At 40.4% G+C, this 15,773-nt stretch overlaps 1 protein-coding gene across 1 annotated transcript; it reads left to right on the top strand.

Moving 5' to 3' along the window:
- The first annotated feature begins 13,126 nt into the window (after positions 1 to 13,126).
- Positions 13,127 to 15,260, top strand: socs3a (suppressor of cytokine signaling 3a). Its single transcript, XM_072443270.1, has 2 exons — positions 13,127 to 13,252; positions 13,700 to 15,260. Exon 2 carries the CDS (start codon positions 13,823 to 13,825, stop codon positions 14,432 to 14,434), a length of 612 nt encoding a protein of 203 aa, XP_072299371.1. The 5' UTR covers positions 13,127 to 13,252; positions 13,700 to 13,822; the 3' UTR covers positions 14,435 to 15,260.
- The last annotated feature ends 513 nt before the right edge of the window (positions 15,261 to 15,773 follow it).

Below are 15,773 nucleotides of genomic sequence, written 5' to 3'. Positions count from 1 at the left end.
TCGAGACAGTATTGGTTTTATTTATCACATACTTGTATATACTAAACTGTATATTGGGCAAATGTGTTCATTTCTGTCATTCTTTTCATTGTACCGTTTCTGTTGCTACTGGCTAATGTTTTAAGAATTCTGTCATTGTCATTTAGTCAAAATAAAATAAAAATAGAGAAATGTGAAGGAAAAATAAAATATTTACTTCAACTGCACTTTCACTCTGTTTAAAAAAAACGTTCTCAATTACTAAATCTTCAATTGTTCCCTACAATTAAGGCATATGTAGTATCCAGTGGTGAAGGGTTACAAAAGGAAAAACAATTTGTACTTTAGTCGTTTTTAAGATACTTTTTACATGTACTTTGTTTGATTTAAGAGCTGGTATATTTACTGTCTACTCCATTAAAGATTTAAAACTGGACTGAAAAGTAGAAAGTAAGCAGCGTTTCATATGGTTTGTGGGATAGTTAATGGTCACATTCTGTCTAAAGGTTTTGAAGTTGAGCTCCAGCTTCAAACACACATTTATCACCTAAAATTCAATAGAAACATTTAAATATTTTTTTTAATTGCTACTGTTGAGTGATGACCAATCAGCCCAATTTATTTTAAAAAATCCCTACATTCAAAACTAACTGTTCTCAAATTTTGTGAAAGCCATGTTTTTGTGTGATTTAAGTATATTTTTAAACGGGTAAAAATATAGATGTGCAAAAAAAATTACTCTAGTCCCACCAAACCATGTGTTCATTTGTCTTCATGTTCCAGCAGGTGGCGCTGTGCACCACAAACTGCTAATAGCGCGTCTCGGTTATTGACTGCACCTAAATTGCGCCTTTTGCCATCAGCTCCAGACTGACCCGTTATTCACAAATGCTGCACGCGCCATTGAAACTTAACCTTCCTGGCTCCACACCAAAGGCTTTTTCTTTTTTTTTAACACGTAATGTCCCTTTGTGGCCTTATTTACAGCTTTATTACATCTCCTTTTCACTTGTGCGCATTTTAAGGTATTTATGGCATAAATGTCAGCACAGTGGGGAAAGGTCGATATTTACAAGTGAATATGTATCATATTAAATGATGCCTGGAAAAGCAATCAATAGAAATGACTTTTCCTCAGTGGAAGGGGCAGTACAGGAAACACAGCGGATTAAAAAGAGCTGCAATGAAGGGCATGTTTGGAGTCAGCAAAGTGAAGAAAAACCTTCAGCCATTGTGTCATTTTAGGCAATTGGCATATTCATGACGTGACATTTGACATTTGGGACAATATCTCATCATTCTGTTGCTAAAGGGAGACCTGACAGTGAATTTCTTGTGAATACTGTTGATTCCAAATAAAGAAACTGACAAATTGCCTTATCTCCTTTGTAAATTAGATACTATATGAAGACATGCAGAAGTTTTTTCAATGCACTCATAATTCACGGCATAATTTCCTGTAAAACTGGAGGGACTTTTCCCCATTTAGACATATTTGTTTAAATCATTTGATAAAAGAGAATTGCAAAGCTTCTGGCCATGTAAAACAGTCCAGAAAGCTTTTTGTTCAGTCAAATCAACCATTTTGGTAATCAGGACCAGTTTGTACTTCAAACCCACGAATAAAAAAAATAAGCCTAAAATTCCCAAATTTCAAAAGCCATTTTATAGCCTGGACTTTTATTTCTACTTTATAAGAATTGCCAAGACCCAACAACAGCTCAATCTATTGTTTCTCAGTCCATTCCTCCTTATTTACCCCCTCAAAATCTGAGCAGGATTTGAAATGTGATGTTTCTCTGGGCAGAGCTCGTTACCACTTCTAATTTGAGTAAATCGGAGAGTAGAGGCCAAAGCTACAGAGTGTCAGCTTCACAAAGAGCCCAGTCATTTACTCCAAAGAGTTCAGAAACAGCTTCAGTCTGGAGTGCAACCCGACGAGGATAACCGACTGATATTGTTCAAATAAGTTGGTTTTAGCCATCATTGTGCAGAATGCGGCATTCCTCCCTTTTCCTGTAAACTGAGATACAAACATGCAAACCTTGTCACATCAACAAAAAGGGCCTGTAATCCTTGAAGTCAAACAATAGCCCACTTGTGTTGCTACAGTAAAGTGAGATGCTGTTGTTTGAGAGAATTATAGAGGGGCCAGAGGAGGTGACCGTGGCTGATGGGAAATGCGAGGCATGTTGCCACAGCAGAAAAATAAAATAGCTGAGGAAATGCACCACAGTGAAAAGAAGGGACTTTTTTTGCATCTTGTACCATGTGTGCTGTTCTTGGCCTGCTCAGATTTCCGTGGATAAAAAAAATGCCCCTTTAAAACGTACCCACTCAAGAGATTTGACGAAACTGATATGTCCAGCAGTTCTAGTGGACTAACAATAGAAGGACGAGGATGTAGATCTGAGTGGAACAAGATGTACTCAGTCAAGAAGAAAAGCCTTCATGGCACGGGACATGTCACCAATGACCAATGGTGGACAAAGTACACAATTATCTTTAGTGAAGTGAAAGTTTAGATACAGGAGGAATACATACTTTAGGTAAAAAAGAGCCTGAGAATTGTGCTGTTATTTGGTCAACAAAGATCCATTTCTATGCATTTCTTATTTGTTTATGTGAATTTGATGTGTCTGTTTTTGTTTGCTTAAAGTTGGGGCTGAATGTGCTACAAAGAACAGCTCAAACCATATGAAAAGTACTTTCTACTATTCAGTCCAGTTCAAAAATGTAATGGAGTAGAAAGTAGTCGACAGACACAGTACCTGCAATAGTAAAAATTACTCAAAAGTGCATATATGACAGGTTCTCATGTGTTTCTCATTATGACTTAGTTTGGTGGGATAGAATCTGCGGTAAATAGTTATCATAGTTTTACATCAGTCGAGTTGCAGTTCAGTTCTGAAGAAAATCTGAAAAATATAAGTTACAGTAAGTAGCGCTGAGTTCTAAAATGGAACATAACCTGTCTATGTCATCAATAAGCGACATTTACTCCAAAATGCTACGACAATTTACACACAACTGACACATTTTTGGACAGTTTTAACAAGCATTTCACCAAACGTGATCTGGCATTAGCCTCTTTTTTTTGACAAAGCGTAACTATTATACATGGATTTTGGCCTTGTTTACAATCTGGTCGCTATAGTAATAGTTGTGGGATTACCTCATGTCACATCTGCTGCTCACCTCCAACCAGGAACGTGACTAAAATGGTAAAACTGTGGAAAACTAGGCAACGTTTTGATCTAAATCTTAAATATAATCAATTTCACTAGTTTTTTTGTGAAATATGTGTAGTCTAACCTGTCATACGCACTCAACTGTTAAGTCAGTGAACTTTCCCCCACTGCATGTGGACCCGGCTGAACCAAAATATGATAGGATGTCCTCTACTGAGTCACTTGTGGCTGCTGATGTTTGCTAAAGGCCCAGGTGGATCTATTAGGTCTCTGTGGTCCCGGGACGCTCCACCCGTATAAAGTGAACCCATGTGCGGCCAGCGAGCCTCCAATCAGGCCCAGGCGGTTTCCCAGAAGCTCGCAGAGGCCTTCCCCCTCACAGTCCAGCCCCCTTCCTCTGCCCTTCTGCTGTATTTTCGACCACACGAAGGAGCACATTGCACCCCACAGTGTCCGAACCTGACCCCGGGCCCCTCCTCACAGGAACACCACACTGAGGCCTGAAGAATGTAAGCACCAAACGCCGTCGCGCCAAATCCTGGACGCAACCGTGGCTTTCATGCCGCTGCAAGCAACGCATGTGACCTGTAAAAATGTTGACAAGGTGGATATTGAGTTCATGTGAATCATCTGAGGCGTTGATGCGTTTAAAATTCAAGATGAACAACAACAACACAAGCTGGTCAGACGATCAAAGAACAGGAGGAAGGAGTTTAACAATGGAGCTGGACGTCTGGGACTTTCTGCAGTGGAATCGTCCCAGGTGCAGTGTTGACAAGCTGCTACCAGTTGTACAGATACAGCAAGGAAAAGATACAATACTTAAGGAATTGTAACAGATAAAAGAACCTAAAGTGTGAGTAAAAGTACTTATTGGATTTATTGGTAGCATTGCGGTTTGAAAATGTACTTTTACAGCAAATAAGTAAAAGTATTTCACAGACATTTTTAAAAACTCTTCAAAATGGTGCTGATTTTTTAGTCAGTGGAAGCGACTGAATTCATAGCTTCTTATTTAGGCAATATTTTTTTAGATAGGCTAAATGTTCTTGGTTGGTTCAAAGCTGGAACTTGAACTCAAAAGCTTTAAACTGGATGTCAGCATAAACATGCTAAAAACATAAGGAAAAATACAATGTTTTCAGTCCAGTTAAAAAAAAGATAGCGGAGTAGGAAGTACAGATGATTTCAACTGCAGTGACGTAAATGTGAAAAGTATCCACTGTAAAAGTTACTTAAGTAAACAGATACCCAAAAGGTTTCCCTAGTAACGTACCGGTACATTTACTTTAGTTACTTTTGACATTACTTTACTTGCTGCATGTGGTTTGAATACTCTATCCAGGTTGTCTTGTACATGAATAGTCTAGGCCTCTTGCTAATCTGTTTAAGTAGCCTATGCATCTGGAAAGTATTTACACTTCCCCTTTTTGTCATGTAACAACACAAAATATATTCAATTGATTATTTGCCTCGAAAGAAGGTTGTTAGAATTCTTTGCAAATGTATATATAACATAGGGACATAAGTATTCACAGCCTTTGCTCAATACTTTGTTGAAGCACCTTTGGCACTGATTACAGCCCTTTTCTTTTTGAGTGTAACGCCACAAGCTTGGCACATCTATTTATGGACTGTTTCGCCCATTCTTCTTTACAGAACCTCTCAAGCTCCATCAGGTTGGATGATGAGCATCGGTTCACAGCCATTTTCAGCTCTCCAGAGATGTTAAAGTCTGGGCTCTGGCTGGGCCACTCAAGGGCATCCACAGAGTCGTCCTGTAGCCACTTCTGTTATCCTGGTTGTGTGCTCAGAGGAACCTTTGGCCCTGAGTCCAGAGCGCTCTGGACTAGTGTTTTTGTTTTATTTTATTTTAATGATTTTTGACCGCTAGGCTTTATTAGACAGGAAAGACAGTGTGAAATGGGGGATGAGAGAAAAGGAAGGACATGCAAACTTCAAAACTTCAAAATTCAAACTCACGACTCAGCGGACCTGGCAGACGTGTGCTGTGACTCAACCACTCGACCACCGGGCAGCACTGGAGCAGGTCTGACCCTAACCCAAGGAGCTCTCCGTACACTGCTGCATTCATCTTTCTGTTGGTCCTGACCAGCCTCACAGTTCTCCTGAAAAACCTGATGCTGCCACACCCTGCTTCACTGCAGCTATGGTACTGGTCAGGTGATGAGCGGTGCCTGGTTTCCTCCAGACATGACGCTCGCTATTCAAGCCCAAAGCGTTCAATCGTTGTTTCATCAGACCAGAGATTTTAGGTTCTCATGGTCTGAGAGTCCTCCAAGGGGGCTGTCATGTGACTTTTACTGGAGTCTGCCCACTTACCATCCAGGCCTGATCAGAGCAGTGCTGTTCAGAGACGTTCTGGAGGTCTTTCAGAGTGACCATCAGGTTCTTGGTCACCTCAGTGACTAAGGCCCTTCTCATCCGCTTCCCCAGATCTGTGCCTTGATACAATCCTGTCTCGGAGGTCTACAGACAATGACTTGGACTTCATGGCTTGGTTTGTGCGCTGACGTGCTGTTTTCTGTGGAACCTTATACAGAATCAACTGAATTATCCACAGGTAAACTCCAATCAAGTTGCAGAAGCTTCTCAAGGATAAGAGTCATGGCAAACGCTGTGTGCAAGTGCTTTTTATGTTTTAATACATTTGCAAAGGATTCAAGCCACCTTCTTTCACACTGTCATTGTTTGTAGAATCTTTAGGCAAATAATGAACGTGATCAATTTTGGAATAAAAGGTGAAAAAGTGAAGTGCTGCGAATACTTTCCTGCTGCACTGTTAAATGTGGTTCGTTGTTGGTTTTAAATCGGAACATAGTCTTCAACCCCATTCCCATAGCAACACAATTTTAACTTTGGAAAGGAAACTCATTCAACAACACTGTTCTCTCATCCGCACTTTCCCTCCCAATATGACCTCTTTATCTCTAAAAAACTACTTTAGAACAGAAGGTGGGTGTTTGTCTGCTGGATGCTCTGCTCAAATCTCACCAGCCATCAGCTCTCTCAGATCTCCCCCTACATTCCACATTTTGTCTGCATTGTGTACTGCCCTTGCCATTTTGCTTGGATAATCTCTCCCTTGTTCTACTCTTGCAACTGAAATTGCAACTACTATAATAGCCACCAATACATTATCGAAACCTCTGTGTGCATTTTTCTGTACATCGCCCGAGCATATAAGTATGTGCTGTTCTAGGAGAAAATATACTCAGAAAGTACATGCAATCAGTAAATGTTCAGCTTCCACCTCGGGAGGACGACTGCACACAATCAGTTCTATGTAGAAATTAAACTCAAAGCTACTCCATAACTCACGAAACAATAACAATAGAACAATAAACCATGACAATATTTTAGTGACGTGTACAAATCAACTTCTCACAGTAAAACATAATCCAGTAGATAAAGTCCTGGCAGAGGGTTTGTTTTAATTACATTTCACGGTTCAGTGTGTAGAAAAGTGTGTTCGCTAACAGGCCTGCACAAATGCTTTTCCCTGTGCAGTTGTTCTGTTCTCTTTGGGGATAGAGCGCTATTACAATGCAGGGGCTTTAATCACATGGAAGTTCCCTTAGAACAGTAAATGCATTCATTATTTCAAAGTATTATATCATAAAATGACAAGCGTTATCTTTTTCTCAGAGCAGCATTTCTAATAAGCCCGTTATCAGTGGTTATGTTTACACACTAAACGTATGATCATTATCTAATTTCTGGGGTCATCAGATTATTGAAATGTCATGTAAACACTTTGATCTGATGTTAGTAATGTGACTTCTTTCTAATTGTTCACCTGATCCAGTTTTGACAAGGTAAATCATGCATAATTGCAAAAAATGGCAAACAAATGAGTGAAAATGTATCTGAATATTGTTTGCAGCAGAACGTTCAAGATTGATAGTTACTTTAAAATGCATTGTACGGCTACTTGTCTTTCAAATACAACAAATACTCTAAAAACACATTCATCAACTGACTGAGAAAGTATTAGTAATAGTAGTTAGGCTATTGTTAACTACTTGAGTGCAGGTAACTTTGACGCGGATGCATAACCAGCCCACGTTTGTCCAGACGGCCTAGAAACTGGATTTACTGGAACATGAAACACTTTTCTTGTGTAGAGACTTTGGTGAGACTTGCTGAGATGTACCATTTGCAAAAAAGAAGAAATAAAAATTAAACTACCGGTCTCACAGTTGTTTGTTTTAGTGGATCTCATGTGGCATAAGCGATGAAAGCGTGCATTGAGTCGTTTTCCTGTACATTTCAGACGTATTTCATCTTAAAGAATCTTTTTGAAGATTGCAGCCATAGCATGTCACAAATATAGAACGTTCTGGAAAAAGGCGTTTGTGTCTTGTTTACATGCAGGCAGGGGGTGGAGACAGACTGTACCCGATTTTCACGATTTCTGGCAGAGGCTGGGACTGGAAGAGGGCCGTGGTTTGGACTGGCTCCAGAAGAATTTCCTGCCGACAGGGAGTGCCTTTGCTCCGAGGGGTGAGAGGAAATGCCTGAAAGAGCAAGAAAGAAAAGGTCTGGTAATGCAAACACGCTGCATAGGTTGGATTTTGTTTTAAACATTTTCAGTGTCGTGTGTCGGTCTCGTTTTTGGATTAGTTGGTCAAATCCATAGAGATCTAACTGCATTGGTTAAAACTGTTTTCATCATAGCACTTAGCGGTAATATTACAATTATTTTAATGATACTTGAAATCACAATTATGCAAGCTGTTAATTGCAGTTGTGGTACATTGGAGCATAATTAAGAGAACAAACAAATGAAATTAATAAGTAGTATAAGCTGTATCTAACATAAAATAGGCTTATTACAAGAAAACTCCAACTTCTGACCACATTTTTCGTGTTGTTGTGTTGATGTAATGATTGATATGACTGCACTTACCCGGTTACCCAACCCTAAGTTCTGTGGAAACAGAGCAGCCAATGTCATACATGATCATTAGATTACTTTGAAAAGTCTGAAGTTGAAGCACCAAAATGCAGTTTCTAATATTTTACAGGTACAGGCTACAAACCACTGTATAAGAGTGTGTTTGTAAAAAATGCCTCACGTGATTGCTGCAGATGTGCATGTGAGTATCCGCCTCGGTGTGTAAGATAAAAGAGCCTCAGAACACGGGACACACCTGCACATGAAACACCACATGCATCAGCTCATTCTTTACTCTTTACTTCACTCTGTCCTCAAAGACAGTCATTCACAGAGAGTCAGACACACGTGTAACCATTTAAAGTTTATGGAACACGGGCCAAAGTATTACCTAGTGTGACAGATGCTAACTTGAAGTCTTAACTAAATACGCTTGTTTATTTATTTAAAAAAATCTCTCTCTCTTTATATATTATTAAATGTGTGGAACTTTACATTTGAATTATTTGACTAAGGATGGTACACTTCTTACATGTTGAACATCACACATTGCAGTCCATCAGAATTGTATTGAATCTTCACATTGAAACATATTATCTCATGGCACTACAGTAGTAATGAATATCTTATATAAAGTATAATTTGTACATTTTTTGTATCATTTTGTAGCATTGTATATTTGTACGTTATATGTGACTGATGCATGGGAAGATTCACCTCTGTCATATGTGCCATGTCACCGCGCATTCACCTGCACGTTGAGGAAGAATTTGCTTGGGTAATTCCCCTTTACTCATACTTGATGCCTTTTCCTTAGTTATTTTGGCATGTGTACTTGCTCGACCGGCGCTTGTAAACAGACCAGGCCTGGACACGGAAACGTCAGTCCGCTTACTGACACTGTTCAGGATCACGTTACCAATTTTTAGAGGAAGTGTGGACATGCAGAGCACCGGCGCGTCAACTTGTTAGAGCCTAAATTGCATTGGGGTCATCCTAATTTGAAACCAGGTGTTCTCATCAGTAGCTGCTTTACAGAGCTGGGATTATTTCCATCTGCTCAATGACATCAAACGGCTATTTTGGGGCATTGTGGTATTGAAAGTCCATTTTGAACGGAGAGATTATGTTATTGGTTTCTCTGTCTCCATGCATTTGATACTGATAAATCGGGCACTGGCGGCAGCGAGATGCATCAGTCACATTATCTGCTTTGATGCAATCGGAACGCCGACATAATCAAGCTTTCTTTTCAACTGGGAACCATTTACAAACGTGTGCCCTCACGATGGTAAGAACTGGAGTAAAAGCACAGACATTAAAAGCCCACCATGACTGTTTTTCCTCTCATTTAAAGTACATATGGCAGACTACCTTGTAAATTATGATAAAAGGAACACATGACAAATTTCCACATTAAAAAAACATCAGATGTACTATTCTTAATACTAAGGGCTGATTCTACCACAGTTAGTTTGGAGATATATTCTACTTAAGTTCCTGTCTTTTACTCATCAATCATTTTGTCAAAGTTCCACTTCTGTTAACATGCAAATGTGCAATAATTGAACTTAGGAAATCTTCCCTTCCCGTCAGTGTGAAGGTGTCTTGTGCTGAGCAACCACATCTAACACAAAGTGGCTCACAAAAACAGCCACAGTGACATTTGCAACATTTCTTTATCGCCTTCCTCAAAAGCATTCAAACTGGCCAAATCAGTCACTCCCAGCACACATTTCCAACAGCCAGTCTCACGAGTTATTTCTGAATGTCCAAACAGCCGTGTGCACGTGGTTTGAGCCGCTCGATTTGGAAAGAATGGATTTTGATCTGACCAGAATGACTTCACAGTTGTCCCAATGACTGCTGCTGTCACATGACCAAACTGTTGGTAAGTGACCGTGACCCAACGGCCTTTCAGTCTCAACTTATCACAACAGACGTTTCTGTTATTGGCTCATTTCCTTCTGCCAGGAACGTACAACAAGGTTTTATGACAAAAGAAAGGACATTCTGGAAATTCTTAATCAAATGACAAAGAGCGTAAATCCTATGAACAATTGAAGGGCTTCTCAACGCATTTCTGTTTTTAATCTTTTATACTATGACTCCTGTTTATGTTAGATGTTTAAAGTTTTTTTTATTCTGTGAGCTGCAAATTTAAATAAATAATACATTCTCATCTTTTTCTCCCCTTGAGGCTGATGTATTGGACTCTTGCCCATGTCAGTGTCAAATGATACATAATCAACACTAAAAACATAAATCTGTAGGTTGAAACACACATTGTCACGTGGGTGTGTCCTCTTTTGATTGGTCCTTCCCAGAAGACGGCTGTAGTGACGAGACTTAGACAGAAATAGTCAGAAACGCCTTGAGGAGTGTCAATGTTTACACCTTCACACTGGGAGAATAATGCACTGTAAAGGACACAATGTTTGATCTTGTGTGCGCATCGTAACGTCATGCGTCGTGTCAGTTTTGGTCACACTATTTCTCATATTTCTGACTATACAGCACAGTCTTCTTGTGAAAGGAACAAGGAAAGATGCATCGATGTAGAAAGAAATTCAAAAGCACTGACGCTGACTTCTGCCAAACATATCAGAAAACTTTGAATTAAATGAAATGTAAAGGCCATCAACCTGCACAAAACATCTCATAAAAGAGAACATCAACAGAAAAAACAGTCAAACTATGTTGCTGTTGTTGCTTTGTGACATTTGATTCTTAGACATTCAAATCTTCTGAAATGTAACAAAAATACTACAGTGCAAGATTCAACTACAGTAAAAGTTGTAAAATGTCCTGGTTTAATTTGAAAGGATCTTGTTTGGTGATGGATCAGGAGCAAAGCCAACAGACCGGTGCAGGCAGCGGCTTCTGAGGAAACGGTAAGTGTAGTGTTCTTCTTATGCAACCTTTCACATTATAGTACACTCTGTCCTCATGGCACCGCTTTACTCCCGAGCAGAGGCAGACGCCAAACTCAAGTAAGTAAAGGAGTCGTCCAAGAAATTACTCAGGTGAGAATTGTTTTAAAAGTATTGGGGAAACTACATTTTCAAAAGAAACAAAATTGAAAGAGTAACCAAAACTGTGTCAAATTACTCAGGTCGGGGTGAATTTATAATATTCTGGAAACTACTTTGAGAAGTTTTGTTACTTAAGTAAATATACACAGTGATGCAACAACTCAAAAGGCAGAACTACAGAATTAAAAGGATATTACCAGGAAACTATTACTCTACGATTGGTAATGATGACCAATGAGGAAGTTAGGCAAACAAAGCGCACAGTCATAAAATGATATTCATGACGATGAAGAATAATGAATTTACTGTAACTTCTGTGATCAAAATCTTAATCATGTTTCCATAGCAGTTCTACAGGAAATCTGAAAATATACAAAATAACCAATATTCGCTCCCATATGTATGTATGCCAAGTATCAGTTCTGTCATTATGCTAAGTGTCTGTTTCCCGCCAGTGTCAAAAAATTTCATAAATATTTAACTGCTGAAGCTTTCCCGAAACAGATATTTCATTCAACTAGACCTTTCTGTTGTGTTTATCTCTTAGAATCTGCCTTGTGATTTTCAGAGAGTAAAGAAGTGTTTATTTGGGAGTCAGCGCAGAGTGGGGTTAACAGCTGGTGTTTCTCCTAAACATCAGTTAAGACTAACAAACTGCATATACACACGAGGAATCGCTTCATTTTTCCATTTGAAAAAAATGTTTGTCTTGTTTGGACTGAAAAAATACAACAGAGTCTAACTCCAGTCCAGTCTGAGGGCTTATCTGCCTGGGAAATGATAGTGTTTGTGCAAAATAGCCTACTCAGCTTTTGCGACTTGAATGGAGAATCTCTCCCGTAAAGCTTAAGTGAGAGGAGCAGTTCATTCCCTTCTCTGGCTCTAATCTGAATCCCAAGAGGGCTTTAGGATGTTGAGTATGCCTCATGTGATGACACAATTAATTTTCAGGGAACGATTTCAGGGATTGTTACGAGGTTTGGTGCTAACAGAGATTTCCCTCCCCCCATATCTTTATCTTTCCTGGTGGTCTGAATCAGCCAACACCTGAGTCACCTCTGTGGACACAGCTGGCATTTACAAAAACCCATCAAGCGCTCTGGCGTCAAACTCAAGTCCTCCCTCCCTTCCTCTGCCCTCAGAGACTCAGATAAACTTCAACTGAAATTTGAGACTCAGGTTTCAAGTGATGGCACTGACACATTATATGAACCGTGAAGAGTGATTTTCCCTGTGACTGTTGGTAAACTAAGGCGTATTCTTCTGAGAGATGGATGACCTAACATGACTCCACACAGTCTGCTCCAGCTCCAAGCCTGCAGCTATAGCCTGAGTCAGCTCCCGGCAGAGTGACCAAAGACTAGACTCTTACCAGGATCTGACCTCACGCTTAAAGATGGGATTTGTAGAGTTATACGTGGTCATATCTCTCTAACTCTGTAGCCCTCTATTCTTAAAATGATTCAATCATAAGATAAACTCATGATTATGATTTTTACTCTGGAAATGTGATTAATAAATGACTGTGTAAAGTCATTTTTGTCAATAAGAATGAACTACAGTTCAACTAAAATGGGAAGTTGTGGTGCTTCCTATGTATGGTAGCTGTAATTATACTGCTGCTTATCAACCATGAATTTCTTCAGAAGCTTCTTCACCTCTTTCCACTGAAGCGTTGATTCAAATGCAAACGTCATCATCATAAAGCCGAGAGTAGACTATCCAGTTATAGACTATCCAGTTACACAAATACACAAATACATTTGCACGTGTTTCTTTGCTCGTGCTGAATAAAAATAGTTTCAGGAATTCGTTTGTCTCACGAGGGGAGGGACTCAAAAGCACGAATCCAGAAAATAAGAGGCTTCCTGTCAGTTTGCCAGTTCCTGGCAGCGGCGGGAGGCGGGGCCTGAGCGCATAAGAGGCGGGGCCTGAGCGCGCATAAGAGCCGGGGCCCCGCTCCGCTCCGAGGCAACGCGAGCTCTAACTAACCGAGGGAACTACTGTGGGCTCGTCTCCAAAGACATTTAAAACAAGCCAAACTACATTTGACACAATCAACACAATCAACTCATTATCCGACCTCGCGCTCTTTGGATTTCACACAAACCAGCGACTTTGAACAGGTGAGAGGCTTTTTCCTTCTTCTTACATGAGTTACTTCAGACATTGGTTTGCAACAGCTCCTTTACAGCCCGAAATGCGCTCTAACGGTTACAGTTCTATGTTATACTTCTGGAACTGGTCCTGGTGTTAAATTGCATACATTGCGCAATCGGGATTATGGCGCTCTTACTGGAACTGACCGTGGTGCCTGCGCCCCCAGGGCAAATTACACACAAGTCCATGTTTCCAGGAAATTTGCTCAAAAACAAGGGTCATCCAGTTTATGCTACGCCTATTAAACATAACAAGTTCATGGCTTAAAACTAGCACATTGTAAAGACTCATAAAGTTTACCTGAAAACCTGATTCATGAGTAAAACTAAATTGGACTTTTTACATCACCTGTAATTATCCTTATGTCACAATAGAATGTTTTACTGACATCTTCCCTGTCTTCTCCTCCACAGGTGCCTCATTTACAGACATCCCGCCCTCTGACCTCTCTGTCACCCTCACTTGACCTGTCTTCATCAGTCTGCGTGGTGCCCCGTGTGCCCCCCACAGGCTGTTACAGAGCGGGACGCAGCGCCATGGTAACTCACAGCAAGTTTGTCTCCGTCATGAGCAGCCGGCCCTTGGACTCGACAAGCATGAGGCTGCACCAGCGCTACAAGACTTTTAGCTCCAAGGCCCAGTACCAGATGGTCCTCTCCACGCTGCATAAACTTCAGGAGAGCGGCTTCTACTGGGGAGCCATAAGCGGCAAAGATGCCAACGCCATGCTGGCCTCCGAGTCCACGGGCACGTTCTTAATTCGGGACAGCTCCGATAACCGCCACCTCTTCACGCTGAGTGTCAAAACCGCATCCGGCACCAAGAACCTGCGCATCCAGAGCGATCCCACCTCTTTCTTTCTGCAAACGGACCCTAAAAATGTCCAGTCAGTACCTCATTTTGACTGTATCCTCAAACTCGTTCACTACTATATGCCACAAAGCAGACGCGGTGGGAGCATGTATTCCATTTACTCTGGAGGTGAGAAGATCCCGCTGGAGCTGGTCAAGCCGCTGTCGTGTAGCTTGTCCACGTTGCAGCATCTGTGTCGAAAAACTGTGAACAGTCATTTGGACATTTCTTCCAAAAGAGACCAGCTGCCTCACCCACTAAAAGACTTCCTCCAAGAGTATGATGCGCCTATCTAGATTCATGGGACTATTGTGAGTGGGAAAAGTGGTTGCTTCCAGAGAATGGAAAATGCCCGAAGAGCTTGGGTTTTCCGAGGAAATGCTCGTTCACATTTTGGGAAGTGGATTGAAAGAGCGATGCCACGCAGAGGCCGTATGTGGAGTAAGAGAGAAACCCAGCGATGACGTATGAGTTACAGTCGGCTGTCTGAGTGACACACCGCTTCCCTCTTCTGCTGCTAGCAAGTCAGGCTGTGCCAGGGAGGCCACCTACACAAGTAGACAATCTAATGATAGACTGAATCACATGTGTTCCATGAGTCTGCTCGTGAGCGTGACCCCTGTTGCCTTCTGGGAACAGACACTAATGTGCCAACATTTACGTGAAAAGGGCTGATTTGTTTTTCTTTTTTTGTGCTAAATGTTGAAATGTACTTTTAGACGGAGGTGTATGCCAAATGTTCCGGTTTTGGTTCATGAAATATTTGGATCTTATTTGTTTATGGTCCAGCCAAAACCAGAGGAAATACACCACAAAGGCACAGACAATGTTCCTCCCTGGATATAATTGAATGTATTAGTCAGTGTTTCTCCCTTTTGTGGAGATGAATCAAGGCATATGTTTGTTCCTGTTTTTTTTCTACAAGCAATGTTTACATGAAGGGAGGCATAATTGTAATAAATGAAATGTCTTTTATAAAGATACACTTATCCAGCTTTAGTGGCTGTGGATGCTTGAAGATGTTTGACATGTTTGACAAAGCAAGGAGACTGATACAACTTTGCACTTATTTATATTTGATCTTTCCATAATTTATAATAAAAATAATATTTTTCTACTAAATCTCTTGTTTTCTCTCACCATATATCTATTAACTATAACATTACATTAACATCGTAAAATGTTATGCCTGTTGAAGTGTGAAGTGTCTGGCTCGACTGGGGACTAAGTATGCAAATGAGCTTTGGCTATAATCATGCATATTTATAGGCATATATTTTAGCATTTTCTTGTTTTTAATGTGCATGTCCCTTTATTAAAGACATGCAAACATAGATAGACGATATTAGCTTCCTCTTATTTAATTAAAGCGTCTCATGAGATCTTAGTGGCTTTGTTACCCGACATGCTCAGACATGCAGGCGTGTGCAAAATACACTAGAAATTCTCAGAAAGTACCTCACAGGGCTCACTGTAAAGAAGCACAAAGTACAGTCAGTACATGCCCTTTATTCAAAGTGAAAAGAAGAATGCAGAATTCATCTGGACAAAGAAAATGTTCCATACAATCTGATAATAAACTATGCTCTGTTTGTATTAGTATTAGTATGAGTACAGGACAATGCAGTACATACT

The sequence above is a fragment of the Eucyclogobius newberryi genome, unplaced genomic scaffold, assembly GCF_026437365.1.
Source record: "Eucyclogobius newberryi isolate DKJ021-1_F unplaced genomic scaffold, fEucNew1.0.hap1 SCAF_13, whole genome shotgun sequence".
Classification (NCBI taxonomy): domain Eukaryota; kingdom Metazoa; phylum Chordata; class Actinopteri; order Gobiiformes; family Gobiidae; genus Eucyclogobius; species Eucyclogobius newberryi.
The sequence above is the reverse complement of the archived record's forward strand: the minus strand, read 5'-3'. Positions and strand labels throughout refer to the sequence as shown.